We start from the raw sequence: 20516 nt of genomic DNA on the forward strand, positions 1-20516 counted from the left end.
AAACTGTGTATAAACAATTGTAATATGTCCTGAGCCTGTACATTGTCTTGGGTAAAGACATCAGATATATATTCAGTGATGCAGCTTAATCACATCATGATACTTGCGAGATGCATATGCATTTTTAAAGATGCTGATACATACTTGCTAAAAGGGTTAATTGTTCCTTTACCTAGATATGCAGCAGGCATAAGAAATGTTTTTCTGGAAAGTAACTATGACAGTCATTTTTTAAGATTATTAGCACCTGAAGGTTTGATCATGGTCATTTTTAAGTGATCCATGTAGTGATTGTTCATGGCAGAGAATGAAACATCAAAGTGCATAGAGGAAAAAAATAGACTCAACTGTGAGCTTTACATTGTTTTAGACAGTTTATCTCAAAGTTGTTCTTGCTGTTCTTCATATGTATCTTAATAATCAAAATTGGATGTATAGCGTCTAATTTTAGTATAAATCTTTACTTTTTAAGGGTTTACTTCAGCTTCACAACCGCAGACATCGGCAAGCCTTATTGTTGATTTTGATTCAGTGTTTGGCAATACATCTTCATCAGCTAACGACATAGACACAGCTGGTAAGTCCTTCTGTTTATACTACAGCTGTTGAGAGTTTGAATACCACCTAAATATAGTGTACTTTTGCACTATTTTTTTTTCTGTTGATTAACTTTGAATCCTGAAAAATTAAGATCTACATAGATTATGATGTTCAGTTCAGCAGACAAGTTCTGAATACAGTGGAACCTCGGGTAATGACCGTAATTCGTTCCAAAACACTGGTCGAAACCCGAGTTGATCGTGACCCGAAGTAATTTCCCCCATAGGATTGTATGTAAATACAACTAATCCGTGCTGGACCGTACGAGCTGTATGTAAATATATATAGATGCTGGCGCGCGCGCGCGCGCGCTCTCTCTCTCGTGCTCGCTCTCTCTCTCTCTCGCTCATGCTCTCTCTCTCTCTCACTCTCCACAGGGAGAGACTGAACACGTGTGGAAATCATCGGCGCGTACAAACCGGAAGGGAAACTGGCTTGTTCATCACCCGAGTGTGTGGTCATGAACAAATACAAAAGTTTGGGGAACTTTTTGGTCGTAACCCGATTTGTACGTTGTCCGAGACGTTCGTGACCCGAGGTTCCACTGTATATGTAAAATTACGCAGAATTATTTTGGCCTAGATATAGTGCCCAGCTTTGAAGAAAATCTGACAACCATTTTAAACCTTTTGCCCATTTGACATGCAAACTGCCAATTATGCGAAACATTTCAACCCATACAACACCATGAATTAGATTAAGCAGGTGAAGCAATGGATGTGTGCAGTTTTGTTTTTTTTTTTAATCATTATTCATTATTTATCTCAAATAAAAAGTAACTATTTAAAAAAATGTTTTTCAGGTGCATGCTTGCATTTGCTGCCTTCTTTGCTTTTGCATGTGCCCTTGTTTGTAGGTGTTTATGGGGATTCTTTGTCTCCAACATTACTTGAAGTGTATAGATGTTAGTACCATTGACAAACAGGGACCTTTGGATTCTTTTTTTTTTATTGTTTTTATTAAATTTAGATAGATAGATACTTTATTAATCCCAAGGGAAAATTCACATACTCCAGCAGCAGCATACTGATACAAAAAAACAATATTAAATTAAAGAGTAATAAAAATGTAGGTAAAAACAGACAATAACTTTGAATAATGTTAACGTTTACCCCCCCGGGTGGAATTGAAGAGTCGCATAGTTTGGGGGAGGAACAATCTCCTCAGTCTGTCAGTGGAGCAGGACAGTGACAGCAGTCTGTCGCTGAAGCTGCTCCTCTGTCTGGAGATGACACTGTTTAGTGGATGCAGTGGATTCTCCATAATTGATAGGAGCCTGCTGAGCGCCCGTCGCTCTGCCACGGATGTCAAACTGTGCAGCTGCATGCCTACAATAGAGCCTGCCTTCCTCACCAGTTTATCCAGGCTGCCTCCCCAGCACACCACTGCGTAGAAGAGGGCATTCGCCACAACCGTCTGATAGAACATCTGCAGCATCTTATTGCAGATGTTGAAGGATGCCAGTCTTCTAAGGAAGTATAGCCGGCTCTGTCCTCTCTTGCACAGAGAATCAATATTGGTAGTCCAGTCCAATTTATCATCCAGCTGCACTCCCAGGCATTTATAGGTTTGTACCCTCTGCACACGGTCACCTCTGATGATCACGGGGTCCAGGAGGGGCCTGGGCCTCCTAAAATCCACCACCAGCTCCTTAGTTTTGCTGGTGTTCAGGTGTAGATGGTTTGAGTCGCACCATTTAACAAAGTCCTTGATGAGGTTCCTATACTCCTCCAGCTGCCCACTCCTGATGCAGCCCACGATAGCAGTGTTGTCAGCGAACTTTTGCACGTGGCAGGACTCAGAGTTAAATTGGAAGTCCGATGTATATAGGCTGAACAGGACCGGAGAAAGTATAGTCCCCTGCGGCGCTCCTGTGTTGCTGACCACAATGTCAGACCTGCAGTTCCCAAGACGCACATACTGAGGTTTGTTTGTAAGATAGTCCAGGATCCATGCCACTAGGTATGAATCTACTCCCATCTCTGTCAACTTGTCCCTTAGGAGCTGAGGTTGTATGGTGTTGAAGGCACTAGAGAAGTCTAGAAACATAATTCTTACAGCACCACTGCCTCTGTCCAAGTGGGAGAGTGATCGGTGTAGCATATAGATGATGGCATCCTCTGCTCCCACCTTCTCCTGGTATGCGAACTGCAGAGAGTTGAGGGCATGGCGTACCTGTGGCCTCAGGTGGTGAAGCAGCAGCCGCTCCATGGTCTTCATCACATGTGACGTCAGAGCGACAGGCCGGAAGTCGTTCAGCTCACTAGGACGTGATACCTTTGGGACTGGGGTGATACAAGATGTTTTCCAAAGCCTTGGGACTCTCCCCTGTTCCAGGCTCAGGTTGAAGATGCGCTGTAGAGGACTCCCCAGCTCCAACGCACAGGCCTTCAGCAGAAACTGGTTGCTGGTGTATGCTTAAATTCCAGTTGATATCTATAAATCTTTACAGTACATGTTAAAATTAATATTATGGTGTTTATTGTTCCACATGGAAACCTCCAAGAAGATTAAACCGTCCAAGATTAAACAGTCAGCCTATTGCTGGGCGGTATGACCAAAATTCTATAATAATACTATTACTTCCAAGACTTCAAAGCCCAGGTGCATTACACAGTATTCACCAAATTAAAATAAAATAAAACAAGTACAACTTTGTGATGACATCTTTACCAACTGAACCATCATTAAGGCAAACTGCAAGCTAAGCTATATACATAAATAATAAAACTACAACTTGCATTTATAATGCTATTTGTGGTATAGCCCCACGGAAGCGTATTAGGGCCATGGTGAAGAAAAAAAAAATACGGACACAGTGAAGAAAAAAAAAAACTATGTCGAGATTAAAGTTGACATTACCACTTTATTCTCAGTTTATTTTGTTATTAAAGCAGAATGTCGTAAACTAAACTTCATCCTAAAATCAATGTTTAATTTACTAGATTTTCTCAAACCCCGTCATAAGTTAATGTAGTACATTAAATGCTTTGTGTTAAGTGTTCCCCCGACCCAGTTGTTAATTGCTACGTGCTTCTTAAACTGACTTCCTCTTCACTGTGATGGCAGCCATCGCCACACAGAATACATTCACTTCATGATATTCCTGCTCTCTGAAAATGTAGAATGCTAAGATAAATTTTCATGGTGAAATGCATTAAAGCAGGTATTAAACATGCACGGTAGTGCTGCTCCCTCGCAGTAAGGGGTCCCCAGGTGTACATTCAGTGTAGAGAACTTTTATGGCAGGTGTGACGAGGCTCCAAAAAACTGGATGTATGAATGGGTATCGCACAGGTTTAACTTAAATATTGTGTAAATATTGGGTTTGAGACACAAACACAGAATTCAGTGCATGTTCTTCTGAGCAGGCTTTCTTTATTGCATGCGTGCTATGTCTGTCTGATGTACCAAACCCGCAGTTCCTAACTTTCCTTTTTCTTTCTCCACATAACCAATCACCACACGATAAACGTCTTTGTGAAATTAAACCTAGTTACAAAACTTAGACCACGGAGTGTTGAGAACTTAAAAAAAAAAGTTCATTATACATGTTTAATTTATGCCATCCATTCAGGGTTGCTCCCAGCCAGCATTGTGTGCGAGGCAGGAGCAAATCCTGAACGTGGCGCCAGCACATCGCAGGGTGAATACGGGCAATACATACACTAGTAGGGTCAATGTAGCGTAACAAAACCCCACATCCTACATGACTTTGAAAAAAACTGAAGCACGCCAAGTAAACCCACCAGAAAAACATGCAAATTCAAAGCAGGGAACACCTGGGGACCCCCTTGTGGCGACGTAGCAGTGCCCCCACATGATTAATACATGCTTTAATGCATTTCATCATGAAAATGATATCAAGTATTTATCTTAGCATTCTAAATGTTCTGAGAGCAGGAATATCATGAAATTAATGTATTCTGTGCGGTGATTGCTGCCTGCAACTCTTAGTGCAAGAGGAAGTCAGTTTAAGAAGCAAGTATCGAATTTAGCGAATTCTACATTTAAAACAAATAGTGTTATAGTATCTGAAAAAGCCATGTAAAAAAAATGCTGCATATGATTTGCAAGTGGAATAAATAACACCACTTTTTATTTTTTCATTTAGATGATTTGCCTTTTACAGTCCACAATAATAATGTTATTTAAGACATGCTATATAAAGTAATCTTCAAGTGATTGCTCAATGGAAGATCAAATTACACATCGTATGCCATACAAATTCATGTTGAATCTCTCCTTTACAGAAATAAATTAATCTCAGGTGCATATTTTCTCCATGCTCTAGAGAAGACATACTGTATTAATAGGAGCAGCGTAATTTGATTGTGCAGTGATATGCTCATATAAGCTCATTCAAGTTGACACATGACAGTTCATAGAACAATATTCTGCTGTGAGTGCTTTTTTAAATGCATAATTTAGCAATTGTTTAAAAAGTGGCACACTACTGGTTCTATAAGCAGTGCACTAAAACCAGGAAATCCTTCTATCCACGCTCTAGTGTTTGCCTACAGAATTGCAGATTATATGAAAACAAGTTCTCGGATGTCAACACGAGGATTATCACAATAGACTATTATGTCACAAAGGTCATATGAACATGAACAAGTTGTTTCTTAGGCACATGGAACTTTGTAGGCAGTAGAAACCATATTGAGCGTTACCTTTAAAATAGTCAGTAGTATTATTTAAAAGAATTATTTAACAGTAATAAGGTACCAAAGTAACTTTTCAAATGTTACATAAAATGTGTTACTCTTTATACTCTAATAAAACTATTAATGTCATTGAAACTAAAACTGTGATACTTTTTCATGCACCACTCTGTATATGTATCTTATTCTTGTTGAATTTGCTAGTTCTGTATAACATAAACTTTCACAATGAAGGTAGGTAATCTTTGGAAAACTAATAAAGGGATAAATCAGAGTTAAATTATATTGTAAAAAACAAGTTATTCACAAAAAAGGAACTATCTGTAATCATATATGCTGTCATGTAGTGCTGTCAGATCGAACTTCACTGTTTCAGCTGAACTTAAATGTATTTAGAAGAAACCATATTCAAAGGTAAAAACTGGCATACAAAAACTAAAGAATGCTTATTTTTTTCTCTCACTCTAATTTTAACATTTTCTTAATTCAGGTATGCTATACAACAATGCACATTTTATATAAACTGAGCACTTCAGTGTACATTTATGTTTGTGTGTGTGTTTTTTGTTATTTAAATACCTCATTTGGAAGGCATTGAATATAAACAGTTAATATAACTATATATATGTATCCATTGCCAAAGATAGTTGTTTTTTTTTTTTTTTTTTTAAAGAAAATGGAAAATAACTAATGTATCTTTACTGTAGTATGTTATTTAGAGTAAAGATGAATATAATAATAATACAAATTATTGGTAACTTTACATTATGAAATTGTAACTTTTCAGGCTGTCTTTTTTTGTATAATTTTTTTCCTCCATCTTGTAAAAGAAAAATGTATTACTAAATGTATTCCGGTAGGTGCAAAATATTGTATTCCTGTAGGTGTGGAATATTGGTGCTACAAAAAAAAGTGTGGCAGGGAGTTGTAAGTGGGGGGAATTGTACATAAAAGTGTAAATATTTTTAAGTATTCCATCTGTATCTATTATATCTTCAGTAGCTGATTTAGATATATATATATTTAGATAGATAGATACTTTATTAATCACAATGGGAAATTCAAAATGTCTGTTTTCTCATAAGTGTGCTAGTTAACATGCTTGTTATGGGTCCTATTTCAGACCAGGAAATATGAACTTTGTATGTTAGTGCTCAGCTCTTCTTGTAATAGTATTACTGTCACACGTACAGACCAACATACTATACCTTGCCACACTTTGACACCATGATAAACAAACACATTTTGAAAAGTTGCCCGGTCATTCCTTTAATTTAATAGAAATTAAAATTTGTGCAAAAATACATTGTTCCACATCGATCCCTACAGTGTTCAAAAATTTTCCAGTGTTATGCAAAAACAGATGCCTAAAATTCATTTTTTCTTGTTATCTACCCTCTGCCACACTCATCGGTTTTGCACCATATCTTCTTAAATGCATAATGTATGGTTTAGAAAGCTGTGGCTGAATGATTTTATGTTTTTACCACATAACAATCAGAGCAGTGCATGTAAAAATGCACAGAAATTAATGTGTTTATCAACACAGCATGTTTACTGGCATAATAATTTTCGCCACATTTTATGTTCAACACAAATTCTGCTTTTTTTCCTTTTCACTTTGAATTCTTTCTGCATTTTATAATGTTAGATAACACAGAAATACGTGCATCTTAAATATTTAATAATAATGCATATAGATGCTATATACCTGTAAATAGTGATTTTTTTCCCCCCAGGAACTTTTCCTAATCTTTCTTCTTTTTCCCCTTGCTTGAAACAAATTCTTTGGGCTTTGGCTTTGCATGGCATGCATGACTGGGTGAGTTGAGATTCCAGATATTTTTATACTATCAGTGGCAGATTATAAAATAAACATTCAGCTTATTTGTATTCCTACATAACACATTTTTTCTTTTTTTTTGTTTTTTTCCTTTTATTCTGACCCTCTCCATGCCTTTTTATTATTTTCTTTTTCCTTTTCCCTTATTTTGCCCCTTCTTTTAAGATAATATTTTAGGTGGAATTTTGAAACCATCAGTGGCCTCTCAAAACCAGACTCTGCCAATGTCCAAACAACAGCCTAGCAAACTGGTGTCAGATGATCTGGACTCCTCACTAGCAAACCTCGTAGGCAGTAAGTATAGCATTATTCAGTACACTTTTTGAATAAATATTTTTTATTTATTTGTGGTAATGCTATTACATTTTGTTCATACTGTCTGTAACTAAAAAATTATCCTGTAACTACAACTATAACAAAATATGTAAATAAAAAATATATTTATTACGAATATTTTTCAGCCATTAAAATGTTAAAGATCATTATTTTTGCTGTATTCCAATTTTTGATTTTTGTATCTTTTAGTGATTCCAGAGTTAGCACAATTGAACACCCACATTTTTTTCTCGTTACTCATTTGTTACTGTACCATCTTGGCGTAGACGTTAAATATGAAAGTCAATTCAGCTGAAACAATTCAACTAAAAAAAATCACCCCGCCTTGCTTGTAAGCAAATTAAATGGGTGTAATGTCAGTCATTAGACAGATTCTCATGTACAATTACATCCACTTATACAGTCATTTAAAAAAATAAATACAGCCCTTGAAATTATTTTTCTTTTTTAACATTGTGTACATATCAAGATTTGATCTTCATGTAAACAGTATCTTTAAAGAACAGTGATGTAAATGAGTAATAAAACAATGAAAGTTTTACATTGCAATAAATTACTCAATAAAAAAATGAACAGATGTGCCATTTCCATCTGTGTAAAAAGTAAATGCACCTTTGTTTCTAATAGCTGTTATTGTCCCATTTGGCAGAAACAACCTCGGGTTGGTGTTTGCTATACTGTCTAGCAGTCTTGAACTGGGAGAAGTGTTTTTTCCCCACTCTTCCATGTTTAATGGGTGCCTTGTGTGCATAGCCTGTCTCACAAACCCCCCACAACATCTCAGTGGTATTTAGATCTGGGCTTTGACTTGACCAGTCCAGAATCCTCAATTTCTTTCTTTTCAGCTATTCCCTGTTGGATTTACTGGTATGTTTAGGGTAATTGTAATGTTGTAAAGTCTACTTTTTATTGAGCTTCAATATTCTGACAAATAGTCACATTCTCATCAAACAACCTCTAGTACAATGATGAATTCATAGTGGAGTCCGTGTTTGTAACCTGCTCAAGCGCTAATGCAACAAAGCAGCTCCAAACATTTCCAACGCCATAATTTGCAGTTGGTATCAAGTTATTCTGATCAAACGCTGTCTTTGGTTCTCACTACACATGTCTTCCGGTACTGTTGGCAAATAACTCTGTCTTTGCCTTATCTATACAGAGCACGTTGTTCCAGAAATCCTGGTCTTTGTCTAGGTTTTCATAGGCAAAATTTTAATCTGGCCCTGATGTTCTTTCTGGACAACAGAATTTCCTCCCACTAAACTAATTTGTGTAACCTGTTTGTAATGGCAGACTCATGTACTTTGATATCATTAGTGATAACAGCTACCTGTATGTCCCATAATGATATTCTGGTGTTCTTAGAGACATTTTTCAGAATCTTGCGTTCTGCTCTTAAACTCAATTTACAGGGTGGCCTGGCCACTAGAAGTTGGCAGCTGTTTGAAAACTTCTCCACTTGTAGATGATCTTCCAGATAGTGAGATATTTGATTTCTTATTTTGTTGAGAGATCTTTTTAAATCCCTTCTCACACTTGTAGTCATGTGTAACCTTCTTTTGATCTTGGTATGATGATAACACACACTTTAGCAACAAAGAGCAAACCAAACTAAATGGTTTAAATAGGTCAGATTCCACCAAGAATGCAATGATTCTATCTAATGATGTTCTAATCTTTTGCACCTTATGTGCATCGCTTTATTCTGATTTTAGGTATTTGAGGTACAGTAGTTATAAATATACCTTTTCCAAATGCCAAATTTGCATTTGTGTTTACTGAAGTTCTAAGCAATGGACAACAAAATGTAAATGTGTCATGATGTTTGCTACATTACATCAACTTTATAGATACTGTTTAAATAAAGATGAAATCTTGATATGGCCACGTATGTTAAAGGTAAAAAAGATATTTCATGAGGTGCACTTACTTTTTCACATGACTGCACACATGTAACAGGCATGATGGTAGTATACATCTGAGAAATCCAGAGGCTGTGTCACCAAAACTGAAATCAATAGGAAATATAACCCAGAGTTTTGAGTTTTGTCTAGTGTAAAAACTATGATATTTGATTGTGCTTTAGAGAACTCATTGGAGTGTGTAGTGCCTTGGGGTTGACATTCATTATGTACATTATGCATTTAAGCAATGATTCAACTCATTTCGCACTGTCCCTTTTTCTTTCAAGCATTTACCAACACCATAACTGAAACATTTTTTTGTTTCATGTAGAGTACAGTGGAACCTCGGTTTGTGAGCATAATTCGTTCCGGAAACATGCTCGTAGTCCAAAGCACTCGTATATCAAAGTGAATTTTCCCATAAGAAATAATGGAAACTCAGATGATTTGTTCCACAACCCAAAACTATTCATATAAAAATGATTAATATAAAATATAAAGTAAAAATACATAAAACAAATTAACCTGCACTTTACCTTTAAAAAGAATCATGGCTGGTATGAGTGAGTTTCTAAACTCTTGTGGGATTGCACCCAATGGGATGACACGCGGAAGAGCGTCCCAAAGCAGTCGCAGTCTCCCAGCGCTGTAGCAGTTCGTTGTAAAAGCGAATCCGAAAAGATCGCGGACATGCTATATGCGCCTGCCGTCGATGGGTGATTACAAGGAACAAGGAACATTATAAATGTGCAGGGCCCTGCCTGACTGCTGTGTCTGTGTATAAATAACTGCGCTGTTGCTGTTTCAAGCTGAATAAAGCTGGTGTTGCTAAAGTACTGAGACTCAGCTTCGTGTTTTAGGGCGCAAGACGGGGACTTGCACGTCACAGCACACACACACACACACACACACACACACGCACACGCGAGCGAGCACACAGACACGCACGCGAGCGAGCACACAGACACGCACGCGAGCGAGCACACAGACACGCACGCGAGCGAGCACACACACAGTCACAATGCTAATGCTGTAGTAAACAGTATACGCTCATATGGATGTTGACTATATGAGTGAGGCACGCCGACTCAGACGGAGAATAGGAGACAATTGCCCACAATCCCACAGCGAGAGAGAGAAGAACCATCAGCTCAGTTGTGATCACATGACACTTGGCAGACAAAGCGTATACATACTACTCGTACTGTAAGACCTCGCTCGTTTATCAAGTCAAAATTTATTAAAAAATTTTAGCTCATCTTGCAAAACACTCGTAAACCAAGTTACTCTCAAACCGAGGTTCCACTGTATATTGTTTATTCATTATAGTATAAAAAATGCAAATTCACCATTACCTAATAATTTTATAATGTAGACTAAATTATAAGGAAAAGATGTTTGTGAGGAAAATTCCAATGTAATTAATTTTGATGGCTACATTATACACCTCAGGAAACTGTTTATCATTTTCTGCATTTTCTTTCAGATCTGGGAATTGGGAATGGCACAACAAAAAAGTGAGAAACAGTCATTTTTTTTTTAGATGTCTTAAGGTCTAATAATTTAACTTTTTTTTTTTTTTAGCATAAATAGAATGGCTTGCTTTCACTTTGAAAACATTTAATGTCCTTGTTCACTGCAAGTTGTTGTTTACTTTATTCACCAGTTTAGAAATAATCTGAAACTTTTTATAGTTATATTTTGACCCATTTGTGGCATTATGCCCCAGATTTTCCCACATACTGTAGATATATTGCATTTTTCTCCTGAGCTAGTTGTTTCTGCTGATGTGGTATGGAAGATTATTTGTGCCAAAATTAAATGAAGTCCAATGTGTTAACTATGTTGAAATGCATTACATATGCAAGTGGGACATTTGATTTTGGCACAGTTTTGTGAAATTGTGCAATACACAAATAGTTGATGCTAAGCAAAATTTCTTTTAGTTACGGCATGCGATCTATGAACATGAATTAGAATTAAAATGCAATATGCTTTTTTATTGCATTTTAATTTGAAAGTGAAAAGAAATTGATAGTTTGGTTGATATATTTTTAATTATGACATGATAAAACCTAGTATGACCAAAATTCTATATCACATTATTTTTCAAAATTATACTGGTTTCACTGTATTTTTTTCCCAGGCATGAGTGGATGTTAACCACATTTTCCACTGCAATTGCTGCAGTAGACTGGCTAAGAATAACCTGTTACTCTGTCATGAGAATTGTACATTATACAAAAAACATTTTAATGTGCACACAAGTATTAATACAGGTTTGCATGTGTGGTGTAGCGGGTCCACAGCTCACGTCAAAAAGGACACTTTTTAAATAAATAATTGCCGCCTTCACGGCTTAGAGAGGGGGCGTGGTAGTGTGGCAGATCTGTTCCCGGGGAATTCGTAATGTGGGTGATCCTCGCTTAAGTGCACAGGTGAGGAGTCGTCCACATCTGTAATTGTTCCTGGGCGCTGCTAATTGCCACATCTGATCCACGTTCCTGTGATAAATAGAAGCGTTAGGCGGCTAGGGGAAAGGGGGTGAAGAAAAGAAAGAAACGGAGGTTGCCGGTGTAAGAGAGAGAGAGAAAAATGAGCAAGCGTAGGCTCGCGGGCAGCTAAGCAGTGAGCCTGGGTGTTTGGCCGGCACCTGAGGAGCAGTCGATTGTGGTCGCTCCCGCTGAGCATTTTATGAAGCGCGGGAGTGACTGGAAGAAGGATGGCTCGCCACGTAAGGCCAAGAAGGCAGCGGGACTTGGGATGTGAAAGCCCCAGCGTGAGTGCCCTGGTCGCTGGGGAGCCCAAGTCGCGGTTTAGTGAAACCCATTGGAGCCAGGGATCGGTGAGGCGAATGAAGGTCAACTGCAGGTAGGGTGGCTTCTCTGGTGAATAGCCTGAATGGGAGAAGCAGGGGAGTCACCAGTAGAAAGGCACCAGGCTGATTTGTTTAAAGGGACAGTTTCCAGCCATTGTTTGAACCTCGTTGTTTTTAAGAGGTTTTTTTCTATTGGATTTTAACCTCCACAATTTCACCTTGTTTTTATTGGATTATTTATTTAATAATAATAATAATAATTCTTTGCATTTATATAGCGCTTTTCTCACTACTCAAAGCGTTCAGCAATTGCAGGTTAAGGGCCTTGCTCAAGGGCCCAACAGAGCAGAGTCCCTATTGGCATTTACGGAATTCGAACTGGCAACCTTCCGATTGCCAGTGCAGATCCCTAGCCTCAGAGCCACCACTGAAGGTTCTGATGCACTGCACTATTTTTGAACACTGTTTTGTTTTGTTGATTTTTAAATAAAAGCACTTTGCACTTTTTGCACCATCCCCTTGTTTCATTGTTTGTGCCTCACTGCCTAGCTCATCGGTGACATTACCAACGGTGTCGGGTTCTGGAGCTCCCAGAAGCAAGATGGGAACATGGAGCGGAACCCGCATTGTCACAGCATGGCCCCATAAAGTGATAGTTTTCAAGGGGGTTGCACTAATGAAGAGAAGGAATCCCATTGCATGACAGTTACAGTGAAAATATAGAACCTTTTTATTGAACATATTTTGCAAACAACTTAAACTATAATTTTGACAACATATTTTCAACCATCCAAAGAGGCATTTAGACTTAGTAGTGCTTGTCAAAAATTGTATTGCACTGAACATGTCTTAGAAAAGGAATAAAGAGTAAATATTTTTTGTAAACCAACTACACTTTCTGTTAATATTAACAATCTCTGTCCACTGACATGTTAAAGCAGGGGTGTCGAACTCCAGTCCTGGAGGGCCGCAGTGGCTGCAGGTTTTCATTCTAACCATCTTCTTAATTAGTGACCAATTTTTGCAGCTAATTACTTCTATTAATTAATTTGACTCAGGCCCTTTAGTTGTTTCTTTTTCCGTAGTTAGCAGCCAAACAATAATGAGACACAAAACAAGCCACCACATCACACAATATCTGAAAATAAAGAAAGGTGATGGTCTCAGGTTGATCTCTCAACTCACCAAAACACTTTGAAGATGATTTTCTGTTTTTATAAGAATAACAGTTTTGGAAATGTCTGCTGTTGCAGAACGAGAGCAGCAACAAGCCATGGAATTAAATAACGGGTTTAATTAACAGCAAGCATCAGCTTCTTATTAAGAAACTGGTTGTAGTTTGAAGCCCCAGTTTAAGCTGGTCATCTGTTGGCTCGTTTCACATCTCATTTCTGTTTGGCTGTCATTTAATGAGGAAACAAATCAATTCAGAGGACTGAATCCTTCTAACATGGCTGTTAAAATAAAGGGGGGAAAAAAGTGAATTAGCAGTGAAAACTGGTCACTGATTAGGAAAAGGGTTAGAATGAAAACCTGCAGCCACTGCGGCCCTCCAGGCCTGGAGTTTGACACCCGTGCGTTAAAGTGACATTTTAAACAACTTTACCATCATTAAACTGCATAATATTTAAACTAATAAATAATAACAATAAAATAAATAATAGTGCAACTTCCAGTAATAATACTATTACCTCAAGGCTTCAAGCCTAGGTACATTACACAGTATTCACCAAATAAAAATAAAATAAAATAAAACAACTTGGTGGTGACATCTTTACCAATTGAACCTTCATATTGCAAATTGCATTAATATGGACCTTGCTTCAAGCTAAGCTATATACATAAATAATAAAACTGCAACTTGCATTTATAATGCTATTTGTGGTAAAGCAGGTCCACGGCTTCAAAAAAAATATGGCCAGTTTTTAAATCTGGTTAGCCATGTCTGTCTCCGTAGGCGCGATTGCACGATCGTGTGGAGTTGATCGTTCTCAATTGCTTCCTGCGGTGTGTGATTAAGGCACTGCGCCCACGGAGACGTATATTTTTGGGCTGGCAGGATAGTGGGAAGGAAAAAAGAAAAGAGAGAACAGAAGGAGGTTAAAGAAGGGAAAAGGCAGTCATGGGAGACGATCCAAACGCCAGGAAGGAGAAAGCAGCACGAGCTGGGGCTCCATGAGGGAGTGCAGACTGAGGTACTCTAGGGGCTGATTCGCCCCATTGACTTAAGCGTGTAGAGTGGGGCAAGCGTGATGTTAGACCTCCCAATGGATCCGAGCAGTGACTGAGTGAGCGCGAAGGAAGACGGAAGGTGTGCCGACCTCGGGCGGTCTGGCTGCACAGTGTGGCGGCAGCCAAGACGTGGGTCGGTAGAAAGGAGATCATGTTGCATAGGCTCTGCTGTCAACATAAGTGATGGATGAGCCGGGGAGACAGAAGGTGGTGGGCTGTGACTGGGTGAGGAGAGAGACTGCATTTTAACCTCTATTTTAACGGATTTATTTATTATGGATTTTATCCCCACGTTTCACTGGTTTTATGGATTTGCCATTTATTTGGGTACTATATTTTTTTTTTTTAACACTGCACAATGGACACTATTGGTTTTACTTTTGACTGTTTTTAATAAAAGCACTTGAGCACTTTCCACCATCCCCTTGGCTTCAGTGAGATTTGTCAGCTCATCTCAGTCATAACTATCAACTGCGTTGGTTCAACAGACTCCTATGTGGGAAGAGGGAGTCTGCAGGGGACCAGCATCGTCACACTATTGCACAGTACCCAGGTACTGTACATTACACAGTATTGGGGAAAAAAACTAAAATAACTACTTAGCTTGCAGTATTATCCAGTACTATAGAAACAGTATTCACACATTTGAAAATAATAATGGTCCACGTCCAACCTTTTAAAACCAAAGTATTTCCAGACAACAGATATGATTCCTTTCATCAAAACTGTTGCATCACCACTCACCGCATCGTGTATTACTTTCTCACTGAAAGCATTATTTTTGCAGCATGACTAAACCTAAAATCAACTTTATAAAATTTCACTATGGCAGAAATGCAATTGATTACCTTAGAAGCATTGCATACAACTTTGAGTTCTAATCAGTAATTTTATAAACGGAAGTTATTTTTTGTGAACATTAAAATTACAAAGATATTAATTTAGTACATAATTGTATTTCACATATGTTTTTTCGCAATGGCATGTGATATTAATTTTTGTAAAATCATTTGGATTTGTTTAATTGAAATAAAAATGTATATGTTTATAGAGCATTTCATTTAAGTGATGCACTATTGCTAACTTTTTTATCATTTTGCTACAAAAATGTTTAAATTAGGAAAGTCAGTTTTGAACGCTGAGAAAGATTATTCACTTTATTTTTTCTAGAAACTTCTAATACCCACACCCAAACGTTTTGAGTGTTGGAAGTTACTGGGATGGGGGAGAAATATCATGGAGGCGAAATGTAGTGGGGCAAATCGTGCTGGGGTGAAATGTGAGGGGTGAAATTTCCATAAACTGTTAACACTTTGGGTTGCATCTCATTTTGGCACAAATAATCTTCTATAATGTGGGCTATTGCATGTTTAATTATATGCATTATTTAAAGTTAAATTAAGAAGCTTACTTCATATTCATTTTTATAATACTTGTGTAAGGGAGAAATAGTTAAAGAACAGTAAATCTTTAGTCTTTTGAACAGAACATAATAAGCAAGTTTTACAACTAGTAACAGATTTTCAGCATAAACAATGATTTATAGTGCAAAAGACAAGGAAAAAATCACTTTTGATTCTTTTCTAGTGACATACATTGGAGTCAGCCTGGTGAGAAAAAGTTAACAGGGGGGACTAACTGGCAACCAAAGATTGCACCCACCACAACCTGGAACCCTGCCACCATGGTAAGCGAGTTTGGCAAACCATCTGAGGGCAAGCTCTGTAGCGTAATGGACCAACATTGTAGCTACATATTTATTTATTTAGCACATTTTCTGTCAAAAAATCCCCCTTGTAATCCCAAGTACTGTTTTCCATTGTACATGTTTTCAGACTTCGCTTATTAAGCTTATTGGCTTATTTAAAATCTTTTCATAAATGTAACCCAAAATGTATTTTCTCCTTAGAATATTTTGTGTGGTTGAGTTCTTGGTAAACTCTACTGGAGTAAGTGATGAAACAAACATGTAAATTATCTAATTTGTAAAGCAACTCTTTATGAAAATATTTGTATTAGGAATTAACTAAAACTCATGATCTTGTTATTTTTTTAAATAGATGGCATTATTAATTTTTTTATTAGTAAACAGTGTACAAGGGGGAGATACTACATAATAGACACTTGGTTCAGAAATTTTTGTTTGTGATTTACATGATGATTTCGTGTATTCTTTTCACTTTTAAAATGTGTTAAAATTTAAGAAACATGTTACATTGACTTTCATATATAAATTCTGCTGTCATAAAGCAGAACTATGTTGATTCATGTAACATTTTGTCAGTATTTGCTGCAAGATTGAATTTTTCTTTTTAAGGTGTCATTGTATTAAACATGTTGCATTGCTATAGCTATGCTTAATAAATCAAGCATTATTTTTACTTTATGATCATGTATATCATGGTACATCCAAATGTAATTTTATTTTTGATTACAGCTATAAATATTTTACTGTTATGTCTGTGAATGTCATTTTCTAACTTCATGTTTATTGCATTGTGAATTATTTTCCCTGTGATTAAAAACCAGAATGGCATGCATTTCCCACAATATGTAAGTGACAAGTCGCCCATTTTCTGCTATAAACTGGCATGCTTTTACTACTGTTTATTAATTTTAAATTTAGAGTAAACCCGTACTAAATGTCACATTTTATCCTTTATCTTTTGGAGTGCTGAAATTTAGTTTTCCTGCGTAACAAGCACTTATGCCAGTCTGGAAGTCTGTCTTCTAAACACAAAAGCATGCTAAATTTTTTCTAATAAAACACTTATATCTTATTGACACACAGATGAATGCTTGTGTATTATATCTGCCGCTTATATTAATACACTGCGTGAGAACAGAATGCAAAGGAAATCTTAAAAGTAACAGCATGAACACTCACATGCTTTAGCCCATCAAGTGTTATTATTGGGGATACACCATTACAAAAGGTTCATAACTAAAATCAAGTCCCATTTAACTTGAAAATATGGTTATTTGCTTAACAGTCAATTCAAGAGAAGTCTTCCAACAATTGTATAGTCTCAGTGTTTTGATGTATCCCCTTAGGTATGGGCCTTATGTTTCTTGAGATGATTGGTGTGTTTCTCTTTACTTTCTTTTAATTGTAGCTGTTTGCTGTACTTTGTGATTTTAGGGTTTATGGATTTATTTGTAAGATTCATTGTATATTTAAGAAATATCTAAGGAAGGCATTTACAGGCAGTGTCTTAACAATTTTCTTTCTTTCAAGGGATGTTTTTCATTTCTACAGAAGAGGCAAGAATGTGTCAAGCCGACTTTTAGAGTAGGCTGAAATTGCCTACCCTGGCAAATATTAAAATTAATTTAACTTGTGATTCTAAGTATATTGTAATTATTACCTTAGTTTGTTTCCTTTTTTGGAAATGTAATGTTTTATAATAAGGGCAATCATTGAGGTTAGTGTGGCTGCCTTTGAGTTCCATGGATCTTTGATCCTTGGTCTGATCACTTTCTTTAAATGTATAATGTATCCTATCACCTTGAATTTACCTAGCGTTTTCCCTCAGCTACTCGAAATAAACCATGTATTAGTGAAAATAACTAAACCCTGTCACTGACTGCTACCTCATCCAGGAATGTTTTCTGCTTTGTGGATTCTTCTGCCAGAGTGTGCTATGGTTACCCATGAGTTTGTAGTGAATTGAAAGGAATGAAATGCTTGAATGTATGTTGAACAGTGTGGGCCATTTATGAAGCACATTTATTAAGTCAAAAATACTTTCTTGCCTGATGTGCTTGTGCTCAGTTTGGCATTTAGACAAACTGTTTTGTAGTATTCTACATATAAAGTAAGTAGCTACTTAGTTAACTACTGAAATTCTGTATTTTCTGTATTGTAATTATTTTGTCAAGAGGTTGTGAGGTTCCCTTCTGGCTAAAATATAATCCTTTCTCTGTGGAACAAGGTTCTTTAATGGATGCCCCCCCCATGCCACTTACTGGTTAACACTAGAATTACCAGAGCCAACGAAAAAAACTCGTAAATCCGACCCACCTTAAAACCCTTCACACCTCTCTGTCTTTTGTCTTCTAAATGTGTCGATAAGCAACAAGCAGCCGGCTATACCATCCCCCACCGCCTCAGAATGGGCAAGAAGTTCTCCTAGTTCCTGCCTTGATTGATTATCTAGGAGTGAACCACCCAGAATTGTAAGGGCAAATAATTTGATATGTATTTTTGTGTCTACAACAATCTATGTAAACACATTGTTAAAACAGAAACGTTTTTCATGTTTTACTAATAAATAACAAAATGTAGACATAAACTGTGTAATGTGTGAAGGCTGATGGCCAAATATCAAATAAACACTTTCACAAAAGGTGCAAGTACAATACGACAGCTTCAGTGGTGTAGTGGTAAGATCCGCTAACTTATAATCCGGAGGTCGTGAGTTTGAAACCAGCTCTCCGAAAAATTTACCATTTAGAGTAGTGAGCTGCTCTTATTGTTAATATTATACAATAAAAACATACATTTGATTTGTGTCTGTAACAGCCAGTGTAAATTTATAGTACTTGTAAAAATTAGCGTTTTTTTCACTTTTACACTCTCAGTCACGATCACGATACAACACCTACTCCCCGCCCCAGATCTGACATGGTTACTTTTTATCTGAAACTGGAAATAACTGTAGATGTGAGTGGTGTTTTGAGACAATGGAACTGGAAATTCTCTGATCTGGAGGGATGTTTTAGTTTGGGAAAATGGTTCAAAGGTTTTAACAGAAAATAAGCAGGCAAGAATCAGAGAGGAAAGGTCCAATACTTCAATTGTTTACTTGTTCAAATATAATATCAGTTACATACAATATAATAGCAATATACATGCAGATATAGGAATTGTACTATTGACTTAAAGATATATGATTTATACTATTGACTTACAGTAATACAGATATGTGAATTATACTATTGACTTACAGTAATACAGATATGTGAATTATACTATACTTACAGTAATATCAAAAGACCCAGAGCCATCATCCTAGACCAGTAGACTGAGGGAGCCCGCGTGTCAGTCTCGTCAGAGGATCAACTCGTGAGCCTGGTCCAATACCGGGCGGTGTGCACGTTCCCCACGGTTGAGCTTCCGAAGAAACTGAGGGCGGAACCTTCCCTTATATACTAATTGAGTGTCCTTACCCAAAATGGCTTACGTGTAAGCAGTGTATACAGAAGTGATCAGTTTCAGCACACACCCTTCCACGGGACGCAGTATTGTTTTTCTTCTACTTGGCCCTCACTGAGATGGTGCCTAGTATCAGAAGACACACAATAACAAGCGTTGCTTGCAATGAAGCCCCTCGAAGTGAAAAACAAGTACATGGCCTTGACTGTATTCCCATAACATTCTGAAACTCTTTATGAGAAGCAAGTTTTTGCACATTCTTTCGCTATCATCCCAAACATTCCAATCTTTGTAGCTGGTTTTGCACTGAAGCGACCAACCCCCCCCCTCTTACTCCTTTATTTCATCCCTTCTCCTGTTACAGAGAAAACCTTTTTTATTACAAGGGATAAAAGCTGACAAACAAATTTTGGTGAATCTGCCTGCTTCGTTTCTCAACGTCACTTGAATTTTTTTTTTATTCAGTTTTATTGAGTGTTCTGCTCACGCTGAATTAGTATGCACCTTATGGTCCATGATGTCAAAGCCGCACTGACAAAAAAACAGACATAGGTATATATGATATTTGGAATAACTAATTTTATGACCTGTATAGTACATTTCGGAAAACATTGTGGCACTGAACATTATTCATATTATTCATATTCATTCGCATGCTTTCTTGCGCTTGTAATCAGTGACTGCGTGTTTTTTTTTTCTCGATCTTGCCAGTGTCCACTTTTGGGTGCATGGGGTGTTTCTTTTGTACTCCAGGACATGCAGAGGAAAGAATAGTATGGAGAGGTCAGTTCCGCGCTACAATCATCAGATTCAAATGTTAACAGTTCCCACACAACCAAGGGCCGTCCTTTCTACGTGTACAACATGTGTACCTGTTGCAATATACACATTTCTCTCTATGCTGTGGTTACTGTTACACTGAATGGGCTGGGGAAGCAGCGGTCTTGGAACAGAAGCTTGT

General features: G+C 37.3%; 1 protein-coding gene across 1 annotated transcript in view; it reads left to right on the forward strand.

Annotated features, from left to right (window-relative positions):
- The window catches only part of picalma (phosphatidylinositol binding clathrin assembly protein a), a 215161-nt gene that overhangs the window by 170399 nt on the left and 24246 nt on the right, over positions 1–20516 (forward strand). Inside the window, 4 exon segments of the mRNA XM_051926984.1 lie at positions 473–577; positions 7285–7401; positions 10834–10864; positions 15985–16084. Coding sequence (XP_051782944.1) covers positions 473–577; positions 7285–7401; positions 10834–10864; positions 15985–16084 — 353 coding nt within the window.

The sequence above is a fragment of the Erpetoichthys calabaricus genome, chromosome 4 (assembly GCF_900747795.2).
Source record: "Erpetoichthys calabaricus chromosome 4, fErpCal1.3, whole genome shotgun sequence".
Lineage (NCBI taxonomy): Eukaryota > Metazoa > Chordata > Cladistia > Polypteriformes > Polypteridae > Erpetoichthys > Erpetoichthys calabaricus.